The 19,315-nt window shown below is 47.8% G+C and overlaps 1 protein-coding gene across 2 annotated transcripts in view; it reads right to left on the bottom strand.

The window, feature by feature from the left end:
- LOC147089970 (NACHT, LRR and PYD domains-containing protein 3-like) overlaps positions 1-18,824 on the bottom strand; it is a 51,327-nt gene extending 32,503 nt beyond the window's left edge. The window contains exons 1-4 of one of the 2 annotated variants that reach the window (XM_085977192.1): positions 18,703-18,824; positions 17,303-17,467; positions 7,781-7,876; positions 3,876-4,042 (exon numbers count right to left, since the gene is read on the bottom strand). In XM_085977192.1, the coding sequence (XP_085833318.1) occupies positions 3,876-4,042; positions 7,781-7,844 (231 nt within the window). In that variant the 5' untranslated portion in view covers positions 7,845-7,876; positions 17,303-17,467; positions 18,703-18,824. Of the gene's footprint in view, positions 1-3,875; positions 4,043-7,780; positions 7,877-17,302; positions 17,468-18,702 lie in introns of those variants that run through there. The other variant, XM_085977194.1, reaches the window with a different exon arrangement.
- Positions 18,825-19,315: the final 491 nt, after the last annotated feature.

Raw genomic sequence — 19,315 nt, 5'->3', positions numbered from 1 at the left:
TCGTTATTTCTACCGCAAAATCTGTCCTATTGCGAAAATATGAAACTACCAGTCACTCACCCAGTGAAAAAAATGGTGCAGAAACCAAACCATTAAAGTGAGTGGACGGAATGTTACAGACTGAGAAATCTCAATTTCCTCATGTTCCCCCCTGGGGAGTGACGTCCCACACCAAGAGCACAGGGGCAGGTAATTACAGACTGAGAAATCTCAATTTCCTCATGTTCCCCCCTGGGGAGTGACGTTCCACACCAAGAGCACAGGGGCAGGTAATTACAGACTGAGAAATCTCAATTTCCTCATGTTCCCCCCTGGGGAGTGACGTTCCACACCAAGAGCACAGGGGCAGGTAATTACAGACTGAGAAATCTCAATTTCCTCATGTTCCCCCCTGGGGAGTGACGTTCCACACCAAGAGCACAGGGGCAGGTAATTTAACCAGTTATGTCCAGGTTTGGACACTCCATGTTTAGGATGTAAAAGCAATGGAAAAACTGGCGTGTAATTGCACTAGGATGTTCCCAGGGATGTGGAGTTACTGTCAGAGAGTGCGATTTGAGAACATTGGGCTCATTCCACTAGAGGTGAGCAGATTAAGTGAGGAGTTGCTGCAAGTCTTCAGATTTGGAATAGCTAAGATCAAAAAAGTTACTGATAGTTTCCACTGATTGCCCAGCAGGTACATATTTAGGCTAATTTGAAGAATTGAGGTGAAGGTTGATAAATGTATTTACACATGAGGTGGTAAGAAAGAAAGCATAATTCAACCACAGACTATTGTGGAAGCAAGTCAACATTTTTTTGATAAAATCTATTTCTATTGCTGCGTGGATAGAAGGTAATGCTGGAGTATGGGGGCTGAACAGAAGAATACACCTGGACTAATTGGAATTCTAAACATTATGCGGTCAGCAGGAGGTTGGGATTAGACTAGGTGGGATATTAACGGTAATGGGTAGTGAGCAGGAGGTTGGGATTAGACTCGGTGGGATATTAACAGTAATGGGTAGTGAGCAGGAGGTTGGGATTAGACTAGGTGGGATATTAACGGTAATGGATAGTGAGCAGGCGGTTGGGATTAGACTAGGTGGGATATTAACGGTAATGGATAGTGAGCAGGCGGTTGGGATTAGACTAGGTGGATATTAACGGTAATGGGTAGTGAGCAGGAGGTTGGAATTAGACTAGGTGGGATATTAACGGTAAATGGGTAGTGAGCAGGAGGTTGGAATTAGACTAGGTGGGATATTAACGGTAAATGGGTAGTGAGCAGGAGGTTGGGATTAGACTAGGTGGGATATTAACAGTAATGGGTAGTGAGCAGGATGCTGGGATTAGACTCGGTGGGATATTAACGGTAATGGGTAGTGAGCAGGAGGTTGGGATTAGACTAGGTGGGATATTAACGGTAATGGGTAGTGAGCAGGAGGTTGGGATTAGACTCGGTGGGATATTAACAGTAATGGGTAGTGAGCAGGAGGTTGGGATTAGACTAGGTGGGATATTAACGGTAATGGATAGTGAGCAGGCGGTTGGGATTAGACTAGGTGGGATATTAACGGTAATGGATAGTGAGCAGGCGGTTGGGATTAGACTAGGTGGATATTAACGGTAATGGGTAGTGAGCAGGAGGTTGGAATTAGACTAGGTGGGATATTAACGGTAAATGGGTAGTGAGCAGGAGGTTGGAATTAGACTAGGTGGGATATTAACGGTAAATGGGTAGTGAGCAGGAGGTTGGGATTAGACTAGGTGGGATATTAACAGTAATGGGTAGTGAGCAGGATGCTGGGATTAGACTCGGTGGGATATTAACGGTAATGGGTAGTGAGCAGGAGGTTGGGATTAGACTAGGTGGGATATTAACGGTAATGGGTAGTGAGCAGGAGGTTGGGATTAGACTAGGTGGGATATTAACAGTAATGGGTAGTGAGCAGGAGGTTGGGATTAGACTAGGTGGGATATTAACGGTAATGGGTAGTGAGCAGGAGGTTGGGATTAGACTAGGTGGGATATTAACGGTAATGGGTAGTGAGCAGGAGGTTCGGATTAGACTAGGTGGGATATTAACAGTAATGGGTAGTGAGCAGGAGGTTGGGATTAGACTAGGTGGGATATTAACGGTAATGGGTAGTGAGCAGGAGGTTGGGATTAGACTAGGTGGGATATTAACAGTAATGGGTAGTGAGCAGGAGGTTGGGATTAGACTAGGTGGGATATTAACGGTAATGGGTAGTGAGCAGGAGGTTGGGATTAGACTAGGTGGGATATTAACAGTAATGGGTAGTGAGCAGGAGGTTGGGATTAGACTAGGTGGGATATTAACAGTAATGCGTAGTGAGCAGGAGGTTGGGATGAGAGTAAGTTTCCCAGATTATTAACTTGGAAATGTGGTCGCAGATCAACCGTCCATTATACACCCTGCCCGATTATAATTTCCATTTAGTTCTGTTTCATTACAGGTAATTGATAGAACATTACAGGCTGCTTGCTGTAATTTCCTGAAGTGCTGTCCCGGGGAGTGACGCTCCACGACAGGTTCTAGCGCTCGTATTGAGTCTCTTGCCGAAGTTGGAATTGACTCCTGGTGATGCAGGGGGAGGAAAAACCTGCACTGCCTTGGGTTTTCAATTCCCATTTTTTGGGCGTTAGATTTCTTGTTCGGGTCTCTACATTTTAACCATTTTACCATTTTGTTTTTGTTCTTGAAATACCTCTCATTTACTCTACAGGTGATTTTTGTCATCTCCCAGTTCCTTAATTTACGTTAAGTCGTTTGCAAGTCAGTAAACTCATGACCTTCCCTCTAACACGATAGCAAAATACTGCTGTCTGTTGCCTCTGGTCTCTCCTTTTCCCAGTCCCACTAAAACTGTTTCCCTTTGTTTTCAGTCCACAAAGAGTTATACCCGAAACGTTCCCCTGTCCCTTGTACAGATAGGGATGGATCCGCTGGGTATTTTCACCTCTTCGTATCGTTTCAGATTCACGATGGCCCAGAAATTCGGGTCGGGGGCTTCCCGCGGGTGCAAGCCCCCGACCTGCACTTACCTGGCGCGCCGACCGTTGAGCTGTGGGCCCGTGTGGGATTCCGATCCTGGGCCTCCTCCAACTGCCGGCACGCAGTGCTTGCGTATCCCAGGGGCGCAGTTAGTTCGATGCGTCCCCTGGGATCACGTGGGCCATGGGGAGCAGGGTATGCATCATTCATAAGTTTGACAGGAAGAGCTGTCAAAACTTATAAATACTACGGGCCCCAAAACATCACTAAATCTTCAAATAAATTTTTTAAAAATCACATTTTTTAAATAAACTATAAATTACATGAAATAACTTTTATACAATAATTTAAATTTGAAAAAATAATTTTATTTTCTAACGGGGCTAAAAATAAACTTACCTTGCTTTAAAGTATTTAAAAATAATAAACCTGTGGAAAAAATGTTTTAATTTTAATTAATTCACCACTTACCTTGTAAAAAAACAGGCCTTACGCCTGCTTTTTAAATGTGTAACTTCTGGAGACTTACCCTCCCGGGAAAACCTGCAAAAAGAACACAAGTTCGATGCGCACGCACAGCCTCTCCTGCGCACGTGTTCGGCCTCTTAACCCCATCTTTCAGGGGAACAGAAGTGCCGGTTTCCCGTGCATGCAGGAAACCGGCACTTCCATTGGGCCTACGGGTGAATACCCCGTGCGTAGTCACCCGTGGAGACCCGAATTTCTGGGCCTTATAAATATTTTCCGTTTTATCCATTTCTTTCCTATTTGACATGTTTCTCTTATGTAACATTCTGTGATTCTAAGTTCTGATATCCTGTCAGTTCTGTGATGTTTAAATATTCCAAACTCATTCTGTGTGCCTCCCACTCACCCGATGTTCTTGTCCACTGAAATGCCTCTCGTATGTTAACAACGAGCTGACTCCGTCCACCCCTCCTTCAATCGCCTGTTCCAGTCTGTCCTGGTAGAAATTTGTGAACTGGAACAGCTGGTAATCGTCGCACTTTGTCAAGAACTCAGTGATTGTAGAGTCCGGATCTGTGAACACAAATGGAGAAAACTAAACACATTATCCACTTTCTACCCAGGCGGCTACATTTCATCGTATACCAAACGGCTGCAGCTTCCTGTGAGCCACATTATCGATCACCTTCTGATAACACATTCACACCGCATGGGCAACATTCCAAAACCCTGTATAGTCACATCTCCACAAAACTGCATCTTAATGTGTTGGGAGATTGGGCACATGACTGGCAAATGATGTTTAGCTTGGATCAGTGCCATGTTATGCCTGTGGGCAGGGCGAGTGCTCAACATTCATACACCCTTCATGGCATTAAATAAGGGGGAGAAAGGAAGATCCGGGCATTCTAGTACATACATCTCTAAAAGTACAGGAGCAATGCCGTGAAGCGATAGTTAGAACAAAGGGGGTATTAGGGTGCATTCATAGGACAGTTGGGTACAAGACAACCTATTTTCTCTTAGTACAAGACCTTGGTAAAGGCCTCACTTGCAATACTGTGTCCAGTTTTGGTCTCCTCACATGGTGGGTGAGATTGAGGCTTTTAAACTGTTGCAGAGGAGGGACATTAGACTAATTTCCAGTACAGGAAACTGTACTATCCGGAAGCTGAATGTCCGGCAACTTTGATCGAATGGCAGAAATCAGCAGCCGTTTTGGTTAGGTGTTTTTTTTTCTCCTAGCATTCTTTTCACAGGCAGGCTCTGGAAAGCATCTTTGTTGCTTAGCAACAGCTTCAGAGACGCTTCCAAGCTGCTGGGCCGAGTGTTTACAAGCTGTTGCTGAGCAACAGTGTTTGTGGTCAGACACGGCAGGCTCTAGAAAGCGTCTCTGTATCTTAGCAACAGCTTCAGAGACGCTTCCAAGCCACGGGCCGAGTGTTTACAAGCTGTTGCTGAGCAACAGTGTTTGTGGTCAGATACAGCAGGCTCTAGAAAGCGTCTCTGTATCTTAGCAACAGCTTCAGAGACGCTTCCAAGCCACGGGCCGAGTGTTTACAAGCTGTTGTTGAGCAACAGTGTTTGTGGTCAGATACTGCGATGAAAAGCTCCTATCTGATAACATTGACGCTGGTCTATCCGGAGCTTTTAAAAAAACGGCAGTAGCTCGGTCCCATGGGTGCCGGATAGCACAAAGTTTCCTGTATAAAGCAACTTAGTTATCAAGATAGGCTAAGAGTTTGGACTCTACACTTTAGAGAAGCAAAGACTTAGCGGTGATCTGATTGAGGTTTATAAGATGATGGAGGGAATCGATTGTGTTCCATTTGACACTTTGTTCCAATTACATAGCTTACGGAGGGCCGGGGTCACAATTTTAAGTTGTGCAAGGCCAGATTTAAGTTAGGTGTCAGGAGGTGGTTCTTTTCCCAGAGGATAGTCGACCTCTGGAACAGGATACCTTCTCTGGCGGTGGACAGTGACTCGGTGAATTCCTTCAGGCAAGAGCTGGACCTGTTCCTGTTTGGTGTGGACATCACCTCTTACAACAGGAAGACACTTCCGGGAATTCAGTGTAAGACTGATCTGCTGGACTAGTTTCAATTGCCTAGAGGGTCGGAGAGGAATTTCCCCTATTTTAATCCCCCAAATTGGCCTGTGTTTTTACCTGTTTTTTTTCACCTCACCCATGGTTTGGTTTGGGATGGCTAGAACAAAGTATGGCAAAGCATCGCAATTGCCTGGGAGAGTCTGGATGGACCAATGGATCTTTACCTGTCCGTCATTGTTCGTAAAATTGTCATATACGACTTTTCTACATCCAATCCGTTCCAGCCTCCCCTCAGCATACTCTTTCTCGCTAAATGCTCACTAATTCGACCTGGATTAACAGATTTGGTGGAGTTTCTATACAATGGTCTCTGGTTACCAGGTTAATCCACTCTCCACATTAGAACAGAATCATCACTTGGGCTTCTTCAGTACACCAGTATATTTTTGATATTAAACGTGGGTTGAAATGCTGGGGGCAGTCCCTCCTATTGCCTCTCTGACTTCCTCTAACAGTCTGGGCTGCATTATTTCTGAGCCCAGTGACTTCTCCACCTTGGCTATTTTACTCAGATCCAAATCCTTCTCTACAGTGATCTCTAACTATGGACCCACATTCTCCTCCAGTACATCAACATTCTCACTTCAACCATCATTTTTAGAAAGTTAAGGAAATATTTGGTATCTCCCCAAAATTGCATCCTTCACAGCTAGTTTCCCCAGTCCCACCTTTATCTCAGCTCCACTGCTCGCTGACCTGTAAAACCCACTGAGAATTGTGCTAACTCCCTTCCTATTGCTGAACTGTGTACATATGGATTCCATCTTAGCATAGCTCCCTGGAACACCCTTATCTTCTAAGCCTCTCCGCCTCGCTCTCTTGCTCGCTCTCCTCCTTTCGACGTTCCTTAAACTTTACCTCTTTGAGCAAGCTTTTGCTCACCTGTCCTAATATCACCTTATGTGACTCGGTGTCAAACTTTGATTGCTAACACTCCTGTGAGGCACCTTGAGATGTTTTACTACTTTAAAGGTGCTATATAAACGTAAGTGTGTCCATGTTGTTGTTCTAAGCTGTCATCGAATGCTTTATTAATACTGGCAGTCACAAACTTTCACTCTTCCCTCAAAATGTTATCACCAGGAACATCTCCCTCTGAGTCCTGTGAAAACCAAGGCCCTGTCTTATAGATACCTGATCACATATCTCATACTTCTGAATGTTTGGAATGATTTGTACACACACACAACACTCAATACTAGCTCCAACACTGGGAATGTTGACTTGTCCCAGTTTCTTTTTTTTTAAAAACCAAGTGAATTTGTTTCTCACTATTTCAAATCCTCCTTCCTTTTTCTTGCTAATACCTTTTTCACTATTTCTTAAATCTTCTGTTTCAGCTCCTACATTTTTATTAATTCCGCTCTCTTGTCTCCGATCCGGATATTTCCCAATCTCCAGTCACATCCCGATACCCTCCCACTGCTCCATTCACCTTTTCTGTAAAACCGTTATTGTTGGTCGGTACAGATGGCGGCCGTCGCTTCCCTTCCATCGGAACTCACTAACACCCCAAGAACGTGAACACTTCCCTCCTGCTCCAGCCCTGCAGCCGCACATTGACCAGCCTCATATTTCCCGCCTTAAGCAGCCCAGTGCAAAACAATCCGGAGCTCAACAGCTTGAGGCCTGGTTTCTTAGTTTAGTGCCTCAGTCTCAATAGTCCCTCTATAAACGTATTTCTATCCGTGTTACGGGTTCTGAACATGGCTATTTTCTGCTCTCCTTTCCTTCCCAGAGGTGGCCCCACCTGTTCCAGGATGTTATTCCCTCTGGCACCAGGAAGGCAACTAACCATTCGGGGCATGCTCAGGGCCGCAGATGAGGTTGTTTATTCCCCTGACTATACAATCTGCCACCAGTGCCGCTCTCCTATTCCTGGGCCCCACCTACCTCTCACTCTCACCCTGCTGGGTGGCCTCCTGCTCTCTGGAGTCACACTGTTTGCTCAGGAAAACCCTCCTCTGATCACTCTCTCCACCTTACAGTCCCCAATACCAGGCATCCATTGGAGAGTTTCAGTACTCAGAGACTGCCTCCACCCAAGACTGCAGTGTCCCTCTAGATGGTCACTCGTTTCCCTCTTCGTACTCAGCCCCTGTCCTGTTCCCTCGACCTGTGAGAGCTGCAGGTTCTTGAACTAGTTCTGGACATTTTATCAGGACAGCAATTGTACTTGAAGTATTTTGTGAACCTACCTGTGTCCATTCTCATTCTTTTTGAAGATGTTGGATCTTCTTCCCTGTTTGGACCTTCGGCCATGGCGGTGACAGGCGTTCCCAGGCTCTGATGCTCTGTAACAAATATAATATTAATAGGAGGGTTCGAGGGAAATGTTAAAATGATGAGGAGAACGTTGCCTTGTTAAACATGATATCAAGGCCCTCCTCCCTCAACAGTGCAGCAGCTGGCAGCTCTGGGATCTCAGAAAACACCATGAATATACAAATGGTAGATGTGACTGCTGTTTTACAATCATAATTCTCCATTTGTGTGTGAGCCCGCGCACGTGTGTCCATTGAAACTATCAATCAGCGGTCTTTCCTTTCCCCACTGTGGAAATGTCAAAGCGATTCAGTTAATTCAGTACCAGTTTGAGACTTAATGAAACGGCAACGTACTGAATTTTATAAACGCTGCCACTAGTGTAATAAACACACAACAGCAACAGAGGGGCAGGGAGAATGTATGAGAAATGATTAGTGGTAACATAATAGGGAACACGAACGCCTTTTATAAACATATAAAGCGTGAAAGAATAGTCCAAGGAAAGGTGGGGCCGATTAATGACCAAAAAGGCAATCATCTTGTGGAAGCAGAGGACACAGCTGAGGTAATAAATTAGCACTTTGCCTCCGCATTCACTAAAGCAGAGGATGCTGCCAATCGTACAGTGAAGGAGGAGGTGGTAGAGAAATTGGACAGGATATAAATCGATTAGGACGATGTATTAAAACGGTTGATTGGGCTCAAAGCAGAAATGTCACCCGCTCTGCCACAGTCTTCCAATCCTTGGATCTGAGAAAGGTGCCAGAGGACTGGAGGGCTGCAAACATTACTTCATTGTTCAAAAAAGGAGAGAGTGATGAACCAAATAACCACAGGCAACTCAGCTTAACATCGGTGTTGATGAAACTCCTCGGGACAACATTTCCAAAACAAAATTAACCGTCACTTGGAAGAACATGGGTTAACTAGTGACAGCCAAAATGGATTTGTTTTAAAAGGCAAATCAAATCTGGCTGACTTGAATGAACGAATCGATGAAATAGGAGGGTTGATGAAGGTGGTGCAGTTGATGTTCTGTATATGGACTTTCAGAAGGCATTTGATAAAGTACCTCATAATAGACTGGTTAACAAAATTGGAGCCAATGATATTAAAGGAGCAGTGGCAGCGTGGATACTAAATTGGTGAAGGGACAGAAAACAGACAGTAGTTGTGAACCGATATTGTTCACACTGGAGGGAAGTATACAGTGTCCCCAGGGGGCGGGATTAGGACCACTGCTCTTTTTGATATATTTCAATGACATGGACTTAGGTATACGGGGCATAAGTTAAAAGTTTGTCGATGACACGAATCTCGGAAAAGTCGTAAACCGCGAGGAGGATAGCAGAAGACTTCAGGAGGAAATGGAGACACTGGTGAAATGGGCAGACGCATGGCAGGTGAAATGCTTCATTTTGGAAGGAAGAATGAGGCGATGCAATTTAAACCAACTGGTACAATTTAAAGAGGTTGCAGGAACAGAAGTACTTTGGGGTATAGATACAGAAATCTTTGACATAGAAACATCGATGATAGGAGGAGTAGGCCATTCGGCCCCTCGAGCCTGCTCCGCTATTCAATGAGATCATGGCTGATCAACCAAATTCAGTACCCTGTCCCTGCCTTCTCCCCATATCCCTTGATCCCTTTAGCCTTAAGAAATATATCGAACTCCTTCTTGAATATATTTAATGAATTGACCTCAACTGCCTTCTGTGGTAGAGAATTCCACAGGTTCACCACTCTCTGGGTGAAGAAATTCCTCATCTCTGTCCTAAATGGCTTACCCCTTATCCTTAGACTGTGACCCCTGGTTCTGGACTCCCCGACCATCGGGAACACCCTTCCTGCATCAAGTCTGTCCAGTCCTATCAGAATTTTATAAGTTTCAATGAGGTGGCAGGGCATGGCGATACGGCTTTTAGAAACATATATGGGAACATTGGCTTTATAAATAGAGGCCCAGGAACATAGGAACAGGAGTAGGCCACTCACTCGTTCTAGCTTGTTCCGCCATTCAATTTGATCATGGCTCCATCTCCCCGCCTTGGTTCCATAACCCTAAATACCATTGCCTAACACAAATCTATCAATGACAGTTTTGTCATTTTCAATTGACCGAAACTCAACAGCTTTTTGAGGGCGAGTGTTCCAGATTTCCACTACACTGTGTCTGAAGAAGTGCTTTCTAACATCACCCCTGAACGGCCTCGTTCTGCCTTTAAGGTTATGCCCCCTTTTTCTGGACTGGTCCATCAAAGGACATAGTTTAACTCTCTGTCCTAGCAATTCCTTTGATCATCTTAAACACCTCAATTAGATCACCCCTTAACTTTGCATAATCAAGGGAATAAAAGCTTCGTCTGTGCAATCTATCCTCATAATTTAAAGCTTTTAGTCCCGGTATCGTTCTGGTGAATCTGAGCTGCACCACCTCCAAAGCCAAGATATTGTTCCCAAGGTGCGGTTCTCTAAATGGGTCTAACCAGAGCTCTGTACAGCTGGAACAGAACTTCTACCCCTTTGTATTCCAGCCCTCGCGATAAAGCCCAACATTCCATCAGACTTTTACTTATTTTGGTGCCCATCAACTAGCTTCTAGTGATTTCTGTACTTGGCCCCCAAGTTCTCTCTGATCATCCATAGTTCCTAACTTCTAACCATTTAGAAAATTCTCTGATCGATCCTTTTTAGGTCCAACGTGAATGAGCTCATTTTTCCTGAAGTGAGGGGAGTGCGACAAACTGGCTCAATCCATTCCAGGAGGATGGGTTCTCCGGCATTCTGAATGTTATTTAATATTGGTGTCGCGAGTCTAACGCCCTCGAATGTAAGTGGATACGGTGTCAAGATGTAATTAGAGTGGGAGGAGGCTCCCGTGGAGTATAAACACAGCATAGACCACTAGAGCCGAATGGACTGTTTCTCTGCTGCAGTATCGATGTAAATCTAATCTGCCCTGAACAGTCACAAACTCCAATCTCTGTGACTGTGACCATGGTGTGTAACCCTTCCTTGTCCATCATTCACCTTCCAACAGCATTCGATATATTCTCATCTGGTATCCTTTTCTATGTTCCACGTCTCCATTGTCCATCCCATAAAACTTTTTCTTTTTTTTTTATTCGCTAATGGCAGCTGGCGTCGCTGGCAAGGCCAGCATTTATTGCCCATCCCTAATTGCCCTTGAAGGTGGTGGTGAGCCACCTTCTTGAACCGCTGCAGTCCTTATAGTGAAGGTACTCCCACAGTGCTGTTAGGTAGGGAGTTCCAGGATTTTGACCCAGCGATGATGAAGAATCGGTGATATACTTCTAAGTCAGGATGGTGTGTGACTTGGAGGGGAACTTGGAGGTGGTCTTGGAGGTGGTGGTGTTCCCATGCGCCTGCTGCCCTTGTCCTTCTAGGTGGAAGAGGTCACGGGTTTGCGAGGTGCTGCCGAAGAAGCCTTGGTGAGTTGCTGCAGTGCATCTTGTAGATGGTACACGCTGCAGCCACGGTGCGCCGGTGGTGGAGGGAGTGAATGTTTAAGGTGGTGGATGGAGTGCCAATCAAACGGCTTCTTTGTCCTGGATGGTGTCGAGCTTATTTAGTGTTGTTGGAGCTGCACTCATCCAGGCAAGTGGAGAGTATTCCATTACACTCCTTACTTGTGCCTTGTAGATGGTGGAAAGGCTTTGGGCAGTCAGGAGGTGAGACACTCGCCGCAGAATACCCAGCCTCTGACCCGCTCTTGTTGCCACAGTATTTATGTGGCTGGTCCAGTTTAAGTTTCTGGTCAATGGTAAGCCCCAGGATGCTGATGGTGGGGGATTCTGTGATGGTAATGCCATTGAATGTCAAGGGGTGGTGATTAGACTCTCGCTTGTTGGAGATAGTCATTGCCTGGCACTTCTGTGGTGCGAATGTTACCTGCCACTTATAAGCCCAAGCCTGAACGTCGTCCAGGTCTTGTTGCATGCGGGCATGGACTGCTTCATTATCGGAGGAGTTGTGAATGGCGCTGAACACTGTGCAGTCATCAGCGAACATCCCCATTTCTGACCTTATGTTGCAGGGAAGGACATTGATGAAGCAGCTGAAGGTGGTTGGGCCTAGGACACTGCCCTGAGGAACTCCTGCAGTGATATCCTGGGGCTGTGATGATTGACCTTCAACCACCACAACCATCTTCCTTTGTGCTAGGTATAACTCCAGCCAGTGGAGCGTTTCCCCCCCCCACCCCGATTCACATTGTCTTCAGTTTTACTAGGGCTTCTTGGTGCTACACTTGGTCAAATGCTGCCCTGATGTGAAGGGTAGTCACTCTCACCTCCCCTCACCTCTGGAATTCAGCTCTGTTGTCCATGTTTGGACCAAGGCTGTAATGAGGTCGGGAGCTGAGTGGTCCTGGTGGAACCCAAACTGGGCATCACTGACCAGGTTATTGGTGAATAAGTGCCTCTTGATAGCACTGTCGACGACACCTTCCATCACTTTGCTGATCATTGAGGGTAGACTGATGGGGCGGTAATTGGCCAGGTTGGATTTGTCCTGCTTTTAGTGGACCGGGCACACCTGGGCAGTTTTCCACATTGTCGGATAGATGCCAGTGTTGTAGCTGTACTGGAACAGCTTGGCTAGAGGCACGGCTAGTTCTGGAGCACAAGTCTTCAGCACGACAGCTGGGATGTTGTCGGGGCCCATACCCTTTCCTGTATCCAGTGCAGGCAGCCATTTCTTGATATCACGTGTGAATGGTATGTTTAAATCTGAGACACTGATTGGGTACAAGGAGGGAACAGAATTCCTGGCAGGGGCCAAAGACCATGTCTTGGGTCTTACCAATGTTTAATTGGAGAAATGTGCAGCTAATCACAGATGGATGTCGGATAAGCAGCTTGAGAAAGCAGAGTCAGTGGCGGGTTCGAGAGAGCTGGTGGAGATGTGGAGCAGAGTGGGGTCAGGGTACATGTGAAAGCCGACCACTTGTCTTCGGCTGTCTCCAAGGGGTAGCACGGAGATGAGAAACAGGAGGGGGCGAGGGGCGATCAATGGGGGACTCCAGTGTTAACAGTGCGGGAGCGGGAAGAGAAGCCATTGATGGAGATTCTCTGGCTACGACTGGGTAGGTAAAAGTGGAACCAAGTGAGGGCAGTCCCACTGAGCTGGACAACGGGGGAGAGGCCTTGGAGGATGTCGTGCTCGACCGTGTCAAAGACGGCAGAGGTCGAGAAGAATGAGGAGGGATCGTTTACCATGGTCACAGTCTCAGAATGTGTCGATTGGGACTTTGGTTGCTGCCATTTCAGTGCTGTGGCAGGAGCAGAAACCTGATTGGAGAGATTCAAACATGAGGCAGTGAAAAAGATGGGCAGAAATTCGGGAGGCGGCAAAACATTGAGGAAAGGGAGGCTGGAGATGGAGATGCACCTGCCTGACTCTTCACCCACGTGGCAAACGGGACGAGTCTCTGATCAAACCCTCTTCTGTGAAATACACAAACCTTATTTGTGATTCAATGTTATAGAAACAGTTAAACTCATTTCACTTTTACAGAATATTCCACGTGCTCTGGCTGGGCGACTGGAATCTCCCAGTTCCACCGGAGGAGTTTGCTTGTTGCACGTTACAGAATTAGAGCCAAGCTTCTGATGTTCTCTTTATACCAAACTGTCTCAGAAAATGCGGCATCGTCACCTCCTGTTTTACATGGAATTAACAGCAGAGAAACAAGCTATTCAGCCCAAGTGGTCTGTGCCACTTGATGGTCCACACGAGCCTGCTGCCAGCGCTCTTCATCTAACCCCATCAGCATAGCCTGAGATTCCTTTCTCCCTCATGCATTTATAATGGGGAACAAAGAAATGGAAGACCAATTAAATACATACTTTGGTTCTGTCTTCACAAAGGAGGACACATTGAAACTTATAAAATTCTAACAAGACTAGACAGACTAGATGCAGGAAGGAAGTTCCTGATGGTGGGGGAGTCCAGAACCAGGGGTCACAGTCTAAGGATAAGGGGTAAGCCATTTAGGACTGAGATGAGGAGGAATTTCTTCACCCAGAGAGTGGTGAACCTGTGGAATTCTCTACCACAGAAGGCAGTTGAGGCCAATTCATTAAATATATTCAAGGAGTTAGATATAGTTCTAAAGGCTAAAGGGATCAAGGGATATGGGGAGAAGGCAGGGACAGTGTACTGAAATTGGATGATCAGCCATGATCTAATTGAACGGCGGAGCAGGCTCGAGGGGCCGAATAGCCTTCTCCTGCTCCTATCTTCTATGTTTCTATCAAACACCTCATTCAATGCATATTTTACTTGCAGAGGCTCAGCAACATGGAACTTACCTTCTGACCGATCCTGTACAATTCAAGTGATGTTGTTCCTCTGTCCCCCCACGGGCACAGCACCCCCTCCCCCAAACTGGCACAGCCCCCCGCCACCTCACTGACCCAGATACCCGCCCCCTACGGCCCAGCACTCCGCACCGCCCCAACACTGGCCCAGGCCTCCGCCCCCTCACTGGCCTAGGCCCCCGCCACCTCACTGGCCTAGGCCCCCGCTCTCCCCCACTGGCCCAGGCCTCCGCCCCCCACACACACTGGCCCAGCCCCCTGCCACCTCACTGGCCTAGGCCCCCACTCTCCCCCACTGGCCCAGGCCTCCGCCCCCTCACTGGCCTAGGCCCCCGCTCTCCCCCACTGGCCCAGGCCTCCGCCCCCTCACTGGCCTAGGCCCCCGCTCTCCCCCACTGGCCCAGGCCTCTGCCCCCCCCACACCCACTGGCTCAGCCCCCCGCCCCCCACCCTAACTAAAGAAGTTATGGATAGCATTAGATTGAAAGAAGAAGCTTATAATGTTGCAAAGAATAATAGTAAGCCCGAGGACTGGGGGAAGATTCAAAAACCAGCAAAGGTTGACCAAAACATTGATAAGGGAAAAATACAATGAGAGAAAACTAGCAAGAAATATAAAAGCAGATTGTAAGAGCTTCTACAAGTATGTAAAAAGGAAGAGAGTAGTAAAACTAAACATTGGTCTCTTGGAGGCTGAGACAGGAGAAATTATGGGGAATAAGGAAATGGCAGAAACGTTAAACAAATATTTTGTATCTGTCTTCACAGTAGAAGACACAAAAAGCAGACTAAAAATGGTGGGGAACCAAGGGTAGGAACTTAAGGTAATTAATACAAGTCGAGAAAAAGTACTAGAGAAACTAATGGGACTAAAAGCCGACAAATCCCCTGGACCCAATGACATACATCCTAGTGTTCGAAAAGAGGTGGCTGAAGAGATAGTGGATGCATTGGTTTTGATCTTCCAAAATTCCCTAGATTCTAGAACGGTCCCAGCGGATTGGAAGGTCGCAAATGTAACACCGCTATTCAAGAAAGGAGGGAGAGGGAAAACGGAACAACAGGCCAGTCATTCGGAAAATGCTGGAAGCGATTGTTAAGCAAGTTGTATCAGGGCACTTGAAAATCATAACATGATTAGGCAAAGTCAACATGGTTTTATGAAAGGCAAATCGTGTATGACAAATTAATTAGAGTTTTTTGAGGATGTAACTAGCAGGGTAGATAAAGGGGAACCAGTGGATGTAGTATATTTGGATTTCCAAAAGGCATTCGAGAAGGTGCCACATAAAAGGTTATTACACAAGATTAGGGCTCATGGGGTTGGGGATAATAAAGCAGCATGGATAGAGGATTGGTTAACGGACAGAAAACAGTCGGGATAAACAGATCTTATTCAGGTTGGCAGGCTGTAACTAGTGGGGTGCCGCAAGGATCAGTATTGGAGCCTCAGCTATTGACAATCTATATTAATGACCTCGATGAAGGGACCGAGTGAAATGTATCCAAGTTTGCTGATGATACAAATCTTGGTGGGACAGTAAGCTGTGAGGGATATAGATAGACTGAGTGAGTGGGCAGTAAGGTGGCAGATGCAGTATAATGTAGGGAAATGTGAGCAAGAAAAACAGAATACTTTTTAAATGGTGAGAATCTTTCAAATGTTGGTGATCAGAGATTTGGGTGTCCTCATGCAAGAAACACAGAAAACCAGCATGCAGGTACAGCAAGCAGTGAGGAAGGGAAATGGCATGTTGGCCTTTATTGCAAGGGGCCTGGAGTATAAGAGTAAGGAAGTCTTGCTACAATTGTACAGGGCCTTGGTGAGACCACACCTGGAGTACTGTGCAGTTTTGGCCTCCTTATCTAAGGAAGGATATACTTGCCTTGGAGGCGGTGCAACGAAGGTTCACTAGATTGATTCCTGGGATGAGAGGAATGTTCTATGAGAGATTGTGTAGAATGGGCCTATACTCTCTGGAGTTTAGAAGAATGAGGTGTGATCTCATTGAAACATATAAGATTCTGAAGGGGATTGACAGGGTAGATGCCGAGAGGTTGTTCCACCTGGCTGGAGTGTCGAGAACTAGGGGGCATAGTCTCAGGATAAGTGGTCGGTCATTTAAGACTGAGGTGAGGAGGAATTTCTTCACTTGGAGGGTTGTGACTCTTTGGAATTCTCTGCCCCAGAGTGCTGCGAATGCTGAGTCATTGAGTATATTCAAGGCTGAGATCGATAGATTTTTGGGCTCTAGGGGAATCCAGGGATATGGAGATCGGGCAGGAGAGTGCAGTTGAGGTCGATGATCAGCCATGATCGTATTGAATGGTGGAACAGGCTCTAGGGGCTGTGTGGCAGACTTCTGCTCCTACTTATTACGTAATAACGCTGTGCTCAGCATGCACTATCTGACAATACTCCATATCTGCTGGTCACAGGCTATAGGTTTGTCTCTGAATCGTGTTCAATGAATTGATTTTAATTAGTTTCACTGTTCAATCTTTCCCCTTGATTTGTCACCAGATCTGAAATATTTTAACACTGAGATCTGAAGGTGTCGGTGTGTGTTCAGCCCCACCTAACAAACAGACACGTGTCCATCTGCTGGGCTCTGCTCCAGCATCACCTCTTAGATCAAACCCCTTTACTTTAAAACATACACAAGATTCACTGTGACTGTGTGTTTAGAGACAGAAACTGATCTCACTTCACATCCCATTGCACGGCCTCATGCTGGATAATTGTGCTCGGTGGTCAGACACTCCCACTCTCATTCTCACCAAGACCTGCCTCATTTTGTAACCTGTGTGTACTGTCTGCAGGACCAGTGTGTATCTGAGTCAATGGGTCTCTCTCTGACCTTTCTCCCCTGTCCATCTCCAGGACCAGTGTGTATCTGAGTTAATGGGGCTCTCCCTGACCTTTCTCCCCAGTCCATCTCCAGGACCAGTGTGTATCTGAGTCAATGGGTCTCTCTCTGACCTTTCTCCCCAGTCCATCTCCAGGACTAGTGTGTATCTGAGTAAATGGGACTCTCCCTGACCATTCTCCCCAGTCCATCTCCAGGACCAGAGTGTATCTGAGTCAATGGGACTCTCTCTTACCTTTCGCCCCAGTCCACCGATGGAAGCTCTTTGAATCGGAAGAGTTCTCTCTGGTTGGTGCTCACAATCCTGTGCTGGTTCACCTACTGTTGTTCCTCAGTCTACAATCCCTGTTTACTTCGAGCTGAGCACCTTCCTCAATCACGCCATCATTCACCGGGAGATCTAATTGCGGCAGAGCAGAAAATAAGAACAATATTGAAAGCGTGAAATAATGTAATGTAGACTTTTAATCTGCTTATTAAAATTCAATTTCAAGGTCGAGTATTTGTTTGATTTTGTCCCTTTCCTCAGATCCCCAGTTCCGGGGCTGTGTGTTTAGTTTGGAGATTTTCCTCACAGTAAATTTCCACCCTCCTGAGACTCCCCCATTTACACTGCTCTGGGCAGAAATGCGCCATTTCCTGTCCAAACTGCTGATGAACCCACCGCGCCCTCCGCCCCCGGACCAGCCCCTGTATTGTGAGCCGGTCCAACTCATTCCCCGGGGTCTGATGAACCCACCGCGCCCTCCACCCCCAGACCAGCCCCTGTATTGTGAGCCGCTTCAGCTCATTCCCCAGGACCTGATGAACCCACCGCTCCCTCCACCCCCGGACCAGCCCCTGTATTGTGAGCCACTTCAGCTCATTCCCCGGGACCTGATGAACCGACCGCGCCCTCCACCACCGGACCAGCCCCTGTATTGTGAGCCGGTTCAGCTCATTCCCCGGGACCTGATGAACCCACCGCGCCCTCCACCCCCGGACCAGCCCCTGTATTGTGAGCCGGTTCAGCTCATTCCCCGGGACCTGATGAACCCACCGCGCCCTCCACCACCGGACCAGCCCCGGTATTGTGAACCGGTTCAACTCATTCCCCGGGACCTGATGAACCCACCGCGCCCTCCACCCCCGGACCAGCCCCTGTATTGTGAGCCGGTTCAGCTCATTCCCCGGGACCTGATGAACCCACCGCGCCCTCCACCCCCGGACCAGCCCCTGTATTGTGAGCCGGTTCAGCTCATTCCCCGGGACCTGATGAACCCACCGCGCCCTCCACCCCTAGACCAGCCCCTGTATTGTGAGCCGGTTCAGCTCATTCCCCGGGACCTGATGAACCCACCGCGCCCTCCACCCCCGGACCAGCCCCTGTATTGTGAGCCGGTTCAGCTCATTCCCCGGGACCTGATGAACCCACCGCGCCCTCCACCCCCGGACCAGCCCCTGTATTGTGAGCCGGTTCAGCTCATTCCCCAGCACCCGATGAACCCACCGCGCCCTACACCCCCGGACCAGCCCCTGTATTGTGAGCCGGTTCAGCTCATTCCCCGGGACCTGATGAACCCACCGCGCCCTCCACCCCCGGACCAGCCCCTGTATTGTGAGCCGGTCCAGCTCATTCCCCGGGGAGTTACTAACCGGAGCTGTGATCCTGTGAATCCCCTCCCTCCGTGTGATATAAAAAATTAGAACCGAGACTTCCGCATTCTCACTGCTGTAGACAGAAATGCGCCATTTTCTGAGCGGAGTTACTGACCGGAGCGGTGACCCTCCCTCGCTGTGATCCAAACTCCGGTCTGAGCAGCCGCTGTCGGGCCGAGTGCTGAATGGAGCAGAGTTCCCTCAGTCACAGAGCGCGGCACCCGTAACCTGGGCAATGACCCTGTTTCTGACCCTCACTCATCGATCAACCCGGCCCGGCACCAGAGGCAAACTGATCCGGACCGGCAATCCCCGGAATGTCGGCAGCGAGCAACACTGCGCCTGCGTCAGAGAGAGAGGGAGAGGTACTGCGCCTGCGTCAGAGAGCGAGCGAGAGGGGGAGGGGTACTGCGCCTGCGTCAGAGAGAGAGCGGTACTGCGCCTGCGTCAGAGAGGGAGCGGTACTGCGCCTGCGTCAGAGAGAGCGCGCGAGAGAGAGAGAGAGCGAGAGAGCGGTACTACGCCTGCGTCAGAGAGAGCGACAGCGCCTGCGTCAAAGAGAGAGCGGCACGACGCCTGCGTCTGAGACAGAGCGGCACTGCGCCTGCGT

Source organism: Somniosus microcephalus, unplaced genomic scaffold (genome assembly GCF_052327205.1).
Source record: "Somniosus microcephalus isolate GS21.2 unplaced genomic scaffold, FLI_Smic_1.0 unresolved_chr4, whole genome shotgun sequence".
NCBI classification, from domain to species: Eukaryota; Metazoa; Chordata; class Chondrichthyes; order Squaliformes; family Somniosidae; genus Somniosus; species Somniosus microcephalus.
Note: the sequence above shows the minus strand (reverse complement) of the source record. Positions and strands in the feature narration are given on the sequence as shown.